Source organism: Salvelinus sp. IW2-2015, linkage group LG18 (genome assembly GCF_002910315.2).
Source record: "Salvelinus sp. IW2-2015 linkage group LG18, ASM291031v2, whole genome shotgun sequence".
In the NCBI taxonomy this organism is placed as follows: Eukaryota; Metazoa; Chordata; class Actinopteri; order Salmoniformes; family Salmonidae; genus Salvelinus; species Salvelinus sp. IW2-2015.
The window spans coordinates 18795552-18808468 of record NC_036858.1 but is presented as its reverse complement, the minus strand read 5'-3'; the positions used below and the strand labels follow the sequence as shown (position 1 = coordinate 18808468).

The window sequence follows — 12917 nt, the reverse complement described above, 5'->3', positions numbered from 1 at the left end:
TATAACAGACATACTGTACCTCCCCCCATCTTCATAATAATTTTGTAAATATGACTTGACCGTGACAACTGACCATCCAATGTTACTCCTAGGAGTTCAGCTTCTTCAACTTGTTCAATTGAAACACCATGAGGATCGTACCCTTTTTTTCCAATTTTCACCTAAAATGACATACCCGATTCTAACTGCCTGTAGCTCAGGACCTGAAGCAAGGATATGCATATTCTTATTCTTGATATATTTGGGCCACAGTTGCTGGTGTAGCTGCGGGATACCACACTGTACATATCTGATGTTAGAGAAGCTTCCATTGAAGAATACTCTCTGGGTTCTATAAGTAACTCTCCAACCATGTGATGGCAAGTGATGTAAAGCCATAACAAGTGAGTTTTTTAAAACAAATTATGATCAATAACATCAAAGGCTGCACTGAAATCTAACAATACAGCTCCAACTATCATCTTATTATACATTAATTTGAGTCAGTGCAGTACAAGTTGAGTGCCCTTCCCTACATGCATGCTAAAAGTCAGTAGTTAACTTGGTTCTTTAAAAAATAGCATTGCATTTGTTCAAACACAATTCTCTCCATTAGATTACTAAGAACAGGCAGCAAACTGATTGGGCGGCTGTTAGAGCCAGCAAAGGGTGCTTTACTATTTTTAGGTAGCGGAATTACTATAGCTTCCTTCCACACCTGTGGACACACATTCCTTTGGGCTTTGGTTAAAGACATTGCAAATAGGGGTACCAATACAGTCTGCTAATGATTGGCTTTATCAAAAAGTTTTTTTATAAATTATCCATCAACTTCAATGAACGATGGAGATACATTTGGTTTTCTGCCCATAATATAATTTAAGGTGCTCAAGTCTTTTCCCATTGTTTATGTTGTTRATCTTGTTTTGGTAATATCATTTATTTTTTAAAGTTTAGTCACAACCTTTCTCAATTGACAGTATGTAAACTAAATCAGCTGAGCAGTCTGACTTGTTTCCCACCTTTTTTGCATAATTTCTTTGAACCCTGTTAGATGGTTATGGAGATTAACTGTATTAGATGGCTATGGAGTTGAATTCTATTAGAGGGTGACAGAGTTGAACTCTGTTGGATGGTTACAGAGTTGAGCCGCATGAGAGGGCTACGAAGTTGATCCCTGTTAGATGGTTATGTAGTTGACCTCTACTCACCGCAGTCCCTCTCATCAGAGCCGTCACCACAGTCGTTGCTGCCGTCACACTTCCAGCGGATGGGCACACAGCGGTGATTGTCACAACGGAAGTCGCCCAGGGGGTCACAGGTCAACGCCTCTGTGAATGGGTCAGGTTAATGAGGGGTCAAATATTTTGAAATGATCTATTTGAAGTTGTTTCGTGAAATGTAAGGATACTATTTAGTGTAGACTTCCTAGCATCGTTTTGGGATTCTGACTACTTGGTCAACCATCAATGACTTGAATTTAGTCCACTCAAAGCCTTCATTGTGTGTCTAAGCATAAAAACAGAACAAGATCAGCATTTAAAAGTGGAATATGAAGGAAAAAGCAGGACCTGGAGCTTACAGAAATATGATTGGTAGCCTACTATACATTTTCTGTATCCATATTCAGACAATGTAACTTTGCCCTTATATCACAAGCATACACACACACACACACACACACACCGCAGTTCTGCTCGTCGGTGTTGTCGATGCAGTCATTGGAGCCATCGCACACGGCCCAGGTGGGGATGCAGCGGTAGTTGGTCTTACAGGAGAACTCCGTGAGCTCGTCGCAGTTATGTTCTGGCCCCACTACAGAGGGAGGAGACAAAGGGATGAAGGGATAGATAGAGAAAAAAGGTGGACGCAGTGAGTGTTTCTTAAATTTATTAAGCACTATGCAGATGACGGAGCCCAATTCTCTCCTGATCCTATAAGTGCCACTGTTTCTGTACAAAAAACAGAATTTTTCATAAATAACACCAAACGAAAAATCCAGACTTATACAAATATAGCAAACTCACTGCAGATCTCGTAGGGCTCATCGGATCCATCTCCGCAGTCGTTCTGAGCATCACACACATAGTTGGGCGGGATACACACTCCGTTTGCGCACGTGAACTGGCCCGGTCGGCATGTCTTCTGGGCACAGCCATCAGTGTCCTCGTCACTCCCATCAGAACAGTCGATGATGCCGTCACAGTGCAATGACACAGGGATGCACTGCTTGTTCTTACACTGGAACTGATTTTCTGCACACCTGTGGTCACCTAGGGGATTGAAGGATTCGGTGTTTTGATTCTAAGGCCACATCTCTGAAAGTTTTTGTTTATCTTGAGGGATCAGACTGGGTTGCCCTTCCCCCCCATGTTTGTTCGTAATTGAAATTAAAGACACTACAACAGAAAAATAGAGCAACGAGAGCAGTTGAACAATCACACTGTGGGTGTCTGACGCTAGTAGAAAATAAGCGCTGCAATGTCTGATGGATGGAAGTAGTATGGTAAAAAATAGGTAGAATGGGGTTTTCGTACTGCAGAGGGCAGCGTCCTCATCTGAATTGTCACGGCAGTCAGCGTGTCCGTCACACAGGAAGCCAGGATAAGTGCAGTTCCCATCCTGGCACTGGAACTGACCAATTGGACAGTAGCGGGGCGGGCAGGTGAGGGGTTCGTCGGACCCGTCACCACAGTCGGACTGACCATCACACTTCCACCAGATAGAGACACACCTAGGGGATTAGAAGGAGAGATGGAGGGAGGTGGGAGAGTAAAGAGTTAACTAATTCACTTAATGAATTTAGACAACTGTGCAACCACACAAGTTATCAAGCAAATAGTCACATGGCTCCAAATACCCTTTTCACACTTACCGAACCAAACTGTGCTTGCTCAAATATTTCACATTGTCCTTTTCAAGCAAGCTTAGTACAGCTTAGTTTGGCTCAGCTCGGTAGTGTGAAAAGGCCTAAATTGTACGGTTGTGTCAGTATCTGAATTATACTAATATTATACTAAATTATACTACATGGAAAACAAATATTCCTGATAAGTGACATAAGTGACAAATTCAGACTGACTTTTCGTTGTCTCCGCAGCGGAACTGGGTGCTGGAACAGTCGGCCACACACTGGACCTTGAAGCCCACGGAGAGGCCAATGAAGTGGTCTGGACACTCACACGTAGCACTGGTCCCACCAGGACCAATCAGACACAGGTGGCTACAGGTTAGGTGGTGTGTTGCGCAAGGGTTATCGCCTAGGAAACACCAATCAGCAGCCATAAGAATGGACGCATCTATGAAGGAAAGCTAATAATATTGTCTCGGTGGACATTCAAGCCATTTAGCAAATGCTGTTATCCAGTAAGTGCATTCAACTAAGGTAGAGGAAAACAACCACATATCAAAGTCATTGCAAGTAAAAAATATATTTGAAATAAGCTGCTATCTGCAAAATCAGGGCCAGTAAGAAAATACAAATATGAGTGTAAATGCAGGAAAGACAAGTACAACAGTAAAGTGTATACAAATGAAAATTAAGCAAGCAATGTATGGGAATTCCAAACGGTCAAAGGGCACAGTACTAATACATACTGCGAGGCTGCCTGTAGGGATGGTATACATGGATGTCATTTGGCCGGTGTGTGTTGTTGCCCATGACGACGCGGCCGGTGCCAGTGTACTTGTGGGCCTTCTCAACGGTGTGGGTGTTCCAGTCAGTCCAGTAGACCCAGTCTTCAAACAGGGTGACGGCAAAGGGGTGAGGCAGGGAGCCTGCTATGGCCCGGTGGCGGTTCTCCCCGTCCATATCAGCAAAACTTTAGAGAGTTAGAGAGAGGGCATACACTTCAGTGTTTAAATCACTGTACTTTTCTGTTGTCTTTATTTTGTTCTCGTCTATTGTTTTTTAAATGTTTTTTTTTTGTGCACACCAAGAAGAATAGCTGGAGAATCAAATAAACAATGTATATCAATGTAAAGTTCTGTAGGGTAGCTCCTGTCTGACCTCATTGATCATGATCTCTGGTCTCCAAACAGGCAAGCTTGAGAAGGATGGGGCCGGGTTCCTTGCTTTCTTCCTAACTAAATCGTTGTTTCCTCCATTGCCTTTCTCTACTAGGGGTTTTCTTACTACTGTGTTTTTTTCTTCAACTGAACATGATCTCATTCAACCCTGATACTCAAGGCATAGATGTGATGGGGTCATAATGCCTTATTTTTCTGCCCTACGACACTTTCATGATAAAGAACGATAGTACTACATAGAAAAGTATTAAAAGTGAATTATTAAGTTAATCTCTGAAGACAGTGTTGTGTTGATGTCTCACTCTAGGAAATTGAGGTGGGAGTCGGCGAAGAAGATCTTGTTGGTGGTGTAGTCAATGGTCAGGGCACTGGGCCACTCCAGCTTGGTGGTGATGAGGGCAGTGGCGTTGGTACCATCCATACCAACCCTGCCAATGTAGGCGGTGTCCCCCCAGTCTGTCCAATACAGCCAGCTGCAGGCAGAGAGAATAAAATGGAGAGTAAATAAAAAAAGTGAAAAATAAAATAAAATTTGATGTAATTTGTTAACTGGTATTACTCAATAATATATATTTTTTTAATGATTATCGAAAAATGCCTCAATATCTGCCATTAATTAAGAATGGCCACTCTTCCTCTATCGTGCAGGTGGGGATGTGTGGGACCTCATATGTTTGTGTGTATGCGTGTGCATGTGCATGTCAGTACCACAGGAGGTTGGTGGCACCTTAATTGGGGAGAACGGGCTTGTGGTAATAGCTGGAGCAGAATAGGTGGAATGGTATCAACTGGGGCCAAGCTTCCTGCCATCCAGGACTTCTATACAGTACCAGGCGGTGTCAGAGGAAGCCCAAAAATTGTCAAAGACTCCAGCCACCCTAGTCATAGACTGTTCTCTCTGCTACCGCACGGCAAGCGGTACCGGAGCGCCAAGTCTAGGTCCAAGAGGCTTCTAAACAGCTTCTACCCCCAAGCCATAAGACTCCTGAACACCTAATCAAATGGCTACTCAGACTATTTGCATTTCGCCCCCCTCTTTTACACCGTTGCTACTCTGTTGTTATCATCTATGCATAGTCACTTTAATAACTCTACCTACATGTACATATTACCTCAACTAACCGGTGTCCCCGCACATTGATCCTGTACCGGTACCCACCTGTATATAGTCTCGCTATTGTTATTTTACTGCTGCTCTTTAATTACTTGTTACTTTTATTTCTTATTCATATTTTTTTTAAACTGTATTGTTGGTTAGGGYCTCGTWAGTAKGCATTTCACTGTWAGTTCTACACCTGTTGWATTCGGCGCATGTGACTAATAAAATTTGATTCGATTTGAAATACATCAAACACATGATTTCCATGTGTTTGATGCCATTCCATTCGCTCTGTTCCAGCCATTATTATGAGCCGTCCTCCCCTCAGCAGCCTCCACTGGTTAGTACCCATATTTGGGGTTGACGGCTACGGCACGGGGCCGGACAAAGCAGTAGGTGGCGTTAGGCCCCATGCAGCCACTCAGCAACTTCTTCTGGAAACGACCATCCAGCTCTGACACGTGGAGAGAGCCGTAGTAACTGTCTACCCAGTAGAGCTTCCTTTGGGATACACACACATAAACATACAASAATGACTATGGGCATATGCATAGATACTTTTTCTTGCCACTTGTATGATATTGTATGTGAACCCTTTGGAATTACCTGGATTTCTGCATAAATTGGTCATAGAATTTGATCTGATCTTCATCTAAGTCACAACCATAGATAAACACAGTGTGCTTAAAGTAATAACACACACATTATTACATTTTTCTTGTCTATATTGAATACATCATTTAAACTTTCACAGTGTAGGTTGGAAAGAGTATGTGAACCCTTAGGGTAATGACTTCTCCAAAAGCTAATTGGAGTCAGGAGTCCGCTAGCCTGGAGTCCAATCAATGAGACGAGATTGGAGATGTTGGTTAGAGCTGCCCTGCCCTATAAAAACACTCACAAAATGTGAGTTTGCTATTCACAAGAAGCATTGCCTGATGTGAACCATGCATTGAACAAAAGAGATCTCAAAGACACAAGATTAAGATTTGTTAACTTGCATAAAGCTGAAAATGGTTACATAAGTATCTCTAAAAACTTTAGTGTTCATCAGTCCATGGTAAAACAAATGATCTATAAATGGAGAAAGTTCAGCACTGTTGCTACTCTTCCTAGGAGTGGACGTCACGCAAAGATGACTGCAAGAGCACAGCGCAGAATGCTCAATGAGGTTAAGAAGAATCCTAGAGTGTCAGCTAAAGACTTACAGAAATCTCTGGAACATGCTAACTTCTCTGTTGACGAGTCTACTAAACGTAAAAAACTAAACAAGTATGGTGTTCATGGGAGGACACCATGGAAGAAGCCACTGCTGTCCAAACAAAACATTGCTGCACGTTTGAAGTTCGCAAAAGAGCACCTGGATGTTCCACAGCGCTACTGGCAAAATATTCTGTGGACAGATGAAACTAAAGTTGAGTTGTTGGGAAGGAACACACAACACTATGTGTGGAGAAAAAAAGGCACAGCACAGCAACATCAAAACCTCATCCCCACTGTAAAGTATGGTGGTGGGAGCATCATGTTTTGGGGCTGCTTTGCTGCCTCAGGGCCTGGACAGCTTGCTATCAWCGACGGAAAAATMWATTCCCAAGATMATKAAGACATTTTGCAGGAGAATGTAAGGCTATCTGTCCGCCAATTGAAGCTCAACAGAAGTTGGGTGATYCAACAGGACAACGACCCAAAACACAGAAGTAAATCAACAACAGAATGGCTTCAACAGAAGAAAATACACCTTCTGGAGTGGCCCAGTCAGAGTCCTGACCTCAACCCGATTGAGATGCTGAGGCATCAGCTCAAGAAATTGGTTCACACCAGACATCCCAAGAAAATCCAAAATTCCTCCTGACTGTTGTGCAGTTCTGATCCGCAGCTATAGAAAACGTTTGGTTGAGGTTATTGCTGCAAAAAGGAGGGTCAGTCAGTGCTTAAATCCAAGAGTTCACATACTTTTCCCACCCTGCACTGTGAATGTTTACACAGTGTGTTCAGTAAAGACATGAAAACGTATAATTGTTTTTGTGTCATTAGTTTAAGCAGACTGTGTTTGTCTATTGTTGTGGCCTAGATGAAGAACAGATCAAATTTTATGACAAATTTATGCAGAAATCCAGGTAATTCCAAAGGGTTCACATACTTTTTCTTGCCACTGTATATACAGACCTACATATAATTGTAAGGAGATACAACTGTGTCATTATCAGCCAACTGTAGGCTCTAAACAAAAAGTGAATTGTGAGACAGATTTATTAAGCTTTGAACACAACACATATTGCATCGTGAAATGATTCACACTCACAGTTTTCCCTCACCTGTCCTGTGCAATTGAGGTGCCGGAGATAAAGGAAACGGCGTCGCCATGAGGCCAATGATTTTAAAATTACAATCAAGCTCTGATGCCCCTCCCCCTTCACTCACCTGCCTACCCAATCCACCGCCAGCCCCTCGGCCCCTACCACGTTGTTATCCACTATAGTCTCCCTCTCACTGCCGTCGAATCGCATCCTCTCAATCCGCACCATTCCCGCATCCAACCAGTACAGCCTTTTTTCGTAATGGTCAAAATCCAGCGCCACCACATTCGACAGCCCTTGCAGAACCACGCTCAGCTGCGAACCGTCAGTCGTCAAATTACGAATGTAATAGCGATTACTGTACAGCAGATAAGGGGCGATGGCGCTGTTCTGGCGGCAGGTGCGCCCGTCTGGCTCACGCACGTAGCCCGGGGCGCATTTGCAGTGGAAGGAGCCGGCGGAGTTCTCGCAGATCTGGCTACAGACGGCGGGCGTGTCGCGGCACTCGTCCAGGTCTGCGCACGCCTTACCATCAGGCATGAGGTGGTAGCCGGCATTACACGAGCAGTAGTAACCTGTCAGGGTGTCGGTGCAGACCTGGGCACACTTGTGGACCGACGGGTCTTGGCATTCGTTAATTCCTGCACAGAGTAGAGAGGGAAGGTGATAGAGAGAGGTAGGATGAGTTCTGTAAGATTAAGATGTGCTGTAAGATTAGTCTAGGCATCCAAATCAAAGTTCCCTTTTCCTACTCTAAATTCGAATGTTCTTACTGCAAATACTAATTTCCTACTCCACATACTTACAGTATTTCCTACTCCAAATAGAGTGTACGTCTTGAAATATCATACATTTCGTGTGGTTACATTCGCATACCTATTGCACAACCTCCATTCACTCAAAGAAAATAAATCCATCCCTTCCCCATTGTGTTACATCCTTCGCTGTACGAGAGATCTTACCGCATCCCTTCTCATCACTGTTATCCGAGCAGTCCTTCTGCGAGTTGCAGACCTTGTGGGTGTCAATACACTCGCCCGACTTGCACAAGTACTCTCCCGGGGCACAGGTAGGCTGGGGGGTGCTGCACACGCCTTCTGCTTCGTCAGAACCGTCCAGACAGTCGGCCTCGCCATCGCAGGCAAAGGTGGCTGGGATGCAGGCGCCGTTTTGGCAGGTGAACTGGTAGCTGGTGCAGGTGTCGTAGGAACAGCCCAACTCGTCGCTGCCATCCCCGCAGTCGTTGACTTGGTCACAGCTAACAGGAGGGGAGGTAAACAATGGGTTATGAAGTCTTTGTGTAAGTACTCCTAATCTTCAATGTACGAGAGAGAGAGAGAGAGACAGTCAACAAAAATACAGTGCATCCGGAAAGTATTCAGACCCCTTGACCTTTTCCATATTTTGTTACGTTACAGCCTTATTCTAAAACAGATTAAAAAATTTGACACAATACCCCATAACTATTCAGACACTTTGCTATGAAACTCGAAATTGAGCTCAGATGCATCCTGTTTCCATTGATCATCCTTGAGATCTTTCTGCAACTTGATTGGAGTCCACCTGTGGTAAATTCAATTGATCGTCCATGATTTGGAAAGGCACACACCTGTCTATAAGGTCCTACAGTTAACAGTGCATGTCAGAGCAAAAACCAAGCCATGAGGTCGAATTACTTGTCAATAGAGCTCCGAGACAGGATTGTGTTGAGGCACAGATCTGGGGAAGGGTACCAAAACATTTCTGCAGCATTGAAGGTCCCCAAGAACACAGTAGCCTCCATCATTCTTAAATGGAAGAAGATTGGAACCACCAAGACTCTTCCTAGAGCTGGCCGCCCGGCCAAACTGAGCAATCGGGGGAGAAGGGCCTTGGTAAGGGAGGTGACCAAGAACCAAATGGTCACTCTGACAGAGCTCCAGAGTTCCTCTGTGGAGATGGGAGAACCTTCCAGAAGGACAACCATCTCTGCAACACTCCACTAAATCAGGCCTTTATGGTTGAGTGGCCTTCACCCGCTAGTACACTTGAACTGAATCACTACGATCTGCCCATTATTGTGCTGTCTAGGCTTGGGCGGTGTACCGTATAACAAGCTATTTGGAAATAGCAACGGGATGGTTTTTTAATACCGTCAAAACCGTTGAAACTATTTCTTTGAAGTTTTTCAATAAATTGTAATATTTGTAGCTACTGTTTAAGTAAATACCTGCAGTCAAGTTGTGCAATATGTTAAGAGAAAGAATATTGGGTTCTTCATTTCACCCATCACATGATTTTACATTATGAAGCTTACCATAGTTTCCCTGAACAGTTGAGCCAGATTGTAACTAGCACAACAGGAGAAAGCGGGAGCAGGTGAGTCCAGCTTTGTATCGACAGGGGTCGCGTTTTTTATTAAAAGTCAAGTGTTTTTTTTGCAACTATAGTTTTTCTTTACAGAAAATAGCTTAGCGCATGACATTTGGCCGAAAATGTAATCTGATGAAAATTAAGCTAACAGAAGTGCAACGCTATTTAGCTGGCAGTCACAAGTAAATGAGCTTACAATGAAAAAGCATGGTATTTTTTGCTAAAACGATGCACGGCCATCATATAATCGGGGCAGCAGGTAGCTTAGTGGTTAGAGCGTTGGTCCAGTAACCGAAAGGTGGTTAAATCGAATCCCTGAGCTGACAAGGTCAAAAATCTGTCGTTCTGCCCCTTTATTTTTTTATTTRACCTTTATTTAACCAGGTAGGCTAGTTGAGAACAAGTTCTCATTTGCAACTGCGACCTGGCCAAGATAAAGCATAGCAGTGTGAACAGACAACAACACAAAGTTACACATGGAGTAAACAATAAACAAGTCAATAACATGGTAGAAAAAAAGAGAATCTATATACAATGTGTGCAAAAGGCATGAGGAGGTAGGCAATAAATCGAATAATTACAATTTAGCAGATTAACACTGGAGTGATAAATCATCAGATGATCATGTGCAAGTAGAGATACTGGTGTGCAAAAGAGCAGAAAAGTAAATAAATAAAAGCAGTATGGGGGGTGAGGTAGGTAAATGGGTGGGCTATATACCGATGGACTATGTACAGCTGCAGTGATCGGTTAGCTGCTCGGATAGCAGATGTTTAAAGTTGTTGAGGGAGATAAAAGTCTCCAACTTCAGAGATTTTTGCAAMTCGTTCCAGTCGCAGGCAGCAGAGAACTGGAAGGAAAGGCATCCAAATGAGGTTTTGGCTTTAGGGATGATCAGTGAGATACACCTGCTGGAGCGCGTGCTACGGGTGGGTGTAGCCATCGTGACCAGTGAACTGAGATAAGGCGGCACTTTACCTAGCATAGCCTTGTAGATGACCTGGAGCCAGTGGGTCTGACGACGAACATGTAGCGAGGGCCAGCCGACTAGGGCATACAGGTCGCAGTGGTGGGTCGTATAAGGTGCTTTAGTAACAAAACGYATGGCACTGTGATAAACTGCATCCAGTTTGCTGAGTAGAGTATTGGAAGCTATTTTGTAGATGACATCGCCGAAGTCGAGGATCGGTAGGATAGTCAGTTTTACTAGGGTAAGTTTGGCYGCGTGAGTGAAGGAGGCTTTGTTGCGYAATAGAAAGCCGARTCTWGATTTGATTTTGGATTGGAGATGTTTGATATGAGTCTGGAAGGAGAGTTTTCAGTCTAGCCAGACACCTAGGTACTTATAGATGTCCACATATTCTAGGTCGGAACCGTCCAGGGTGGTGATGCTAGTCGGGCGTGCGGGTGCAGGCAGCGAACGGTTGAAAAGCATGCATTTGGTAAGAATAAAAATAAGAATTTGTTCTTAACTGACTTGCCTAGTTAAATAAATACAAACATTTCAAATGTTTATCACAGAAAGAATGTAGCCAGCTACATTTCCTAATGTTTTGTTAAAAGTTAATTTTCATTTTACCAGAGAAAAGTAGGCTGGCTAAACCAAGAGAAAAGTACTGGAGAAAGTATCTATCAGTCAGAGCGCTGTTTGCTGATAGAATGCCCCCGTTCATGAATTCTCATCCAAGTGGAGAAGTGCAACTGAAGCACAAAATTTGTCCGATGCCGAGCCGAAATTACAATAAGAATTTTACATTTGCGTTTTTTCCTGCGTGAAATAACTAAGAATTCTGACATTCAGTCGCTACTACCTATATATTGTATGTATGTATAACTTCATGACCTGGATTGGCGGTCTTTGCAATTTGTTTATATTTGTTAGCGCTCGTTAGCATCTTTAGCTAGCAGTCTCCATGGGAATTTGCTAATACTTTTGCTAATTTTGTTCGAATTCTGGTAATAGATGCCCAATTGGCTTTTTTGCTGTTTCTGGCACCCCCTTGTGTACCAAGTCAGTAATGCCGTAAATCCTGGGAAGAGAGGACGACGGTATGACGATATGAAAATCTACATACTGCACAACCCTAGTGCTGTCCGGTCAGAACATGATGTTGAGGCCCATGCCACACARGCACAGACACAGCTGATTCCATTGGAAGTTATTTATATTGTTGTGTGGTTTAAAAGGGGAAACAATACAATAATTAGTATCCATTAGTATCCACGCTTTAAAACTCTTAAAGTATGGCCGTTAAAGTTAATAATTATGCTGTGGATTATACACTGAGGTATTTCTAACATGTATTAACTCAGGGAGCTGAATATTTATGCAACGACTATTTTAGTCTATTAACATCAAATCAATGTTAATGCTTAATTACAAGCCCTTAACCAACATAACAATAACGAGGCTATATACAGGGGGTACCGGTACCGAGCATATGTGCAGGGGTACAGGTTAGTCGAGGTAATTTGTAAAGGGACTATGCATAGATAGATAGGGGGGGGGGGGGGTGTCAATGTAAATAGTCCGGGTGGCCATTTGATTAATTGTTCAGCAGTCTTATGGCTTTTGGGGTAGAAGCTGTTAACCTTTTCGGGCTAGGGGGCAGTATTTTCACGTCCGGATGAAAAGCGTGCCCAAAGTAAACTGCCTGCTACTCAGGCCCAGAAGGATATGCATATAGAAAATACTCTGAAGTTTTTAAAACTGTTTGAATGATGTCTGTGAGTATAACATAACTTATTTGGCAAACAAGCACGCTCCACTTTGTTTCCTCCAGTATTGAACGCAGTTCATCCCGTCTTAAATTTTATCAATTATTTACGTTAAAAAATACCGAAAGATCTATTAGGAAAGTTGTTGGAAATGTTTGGACAAAGATTACAGGTAACTTATGAGATATTTTGTAGTCATGTTGCGCGAGTTGGAACCAGTGTTTTTCTGGATCAGACGCGCCAAATAAATTGACATTTTGGATATATAACGACGGAATTAATCGAACAAAAGGACCATTTGTGATGTTTATGGGACATATTGGAGTGCCAACAGAAGAAGCTCATCAAAGGTAAGGCATGAATTATATCTTTAGTCTGAGTTTCGTGTCGTGCCTGGCGGGTTGAATTATGATTGTCTGTTTTTGTTTGATGGGGTGCTGTCC

General features: G+C 43.1%; 1 protein-coding gene across 1 annotated transcript in view; it reads right to left on the bottom strand.

Annotated features, from left to right (window-relative positions):
• Positions 1 to 1081: 1081 nt before the first annotated feature.
• Positions 1082 to 12917, bottom strand: part of lrp2b (low density lipoprotein receptor-related protein 2b) — an 83318-nt gene continuing 71482 nt past the window's right edge. Inside the window, exons 52-62 of the mRNA XM_024007217.2 lie at positions 8367 to 8662; positions 7529 to 8045; positions 5456 to 5608; positions 4311 to 4481; positions 3577 to 3800; positions 3062 to 3239; positions 2517 to 2713; positions 2007 to 2252; positions 1666 to 1794; positions 1191 to 1310; positions 1082 to 1104 (exon numbers count right to left, since the gene is read on the bottom strand). Of these exons, the coding sequence (XP_023862985.1) occupies positions 1082 to 1104; positions 1191 to 1310; positions 1666 to 1794; positions 2007 to 2252; positions 2517 to 2713; positions 3062 to 3239; positions 3577 to 3800; positions 4311 to 4481; positions 5456 to 5608; positions 7529 to 8045; positions 8367 to 8662 (2254 nt within the window). The remainder of the gene's footprint in view (positions 1105 to 1190; positions 1311 to 1665; positions 1795 to 2006; positions 2253 to 2516; positions 2714 to 3061; positions 3240 to 3576; positions 3801 to 4310; positions 4482 to 5455; positions 5609 to 7528; positions 8046 to 8366; positions 8663 to 12917) is intronic.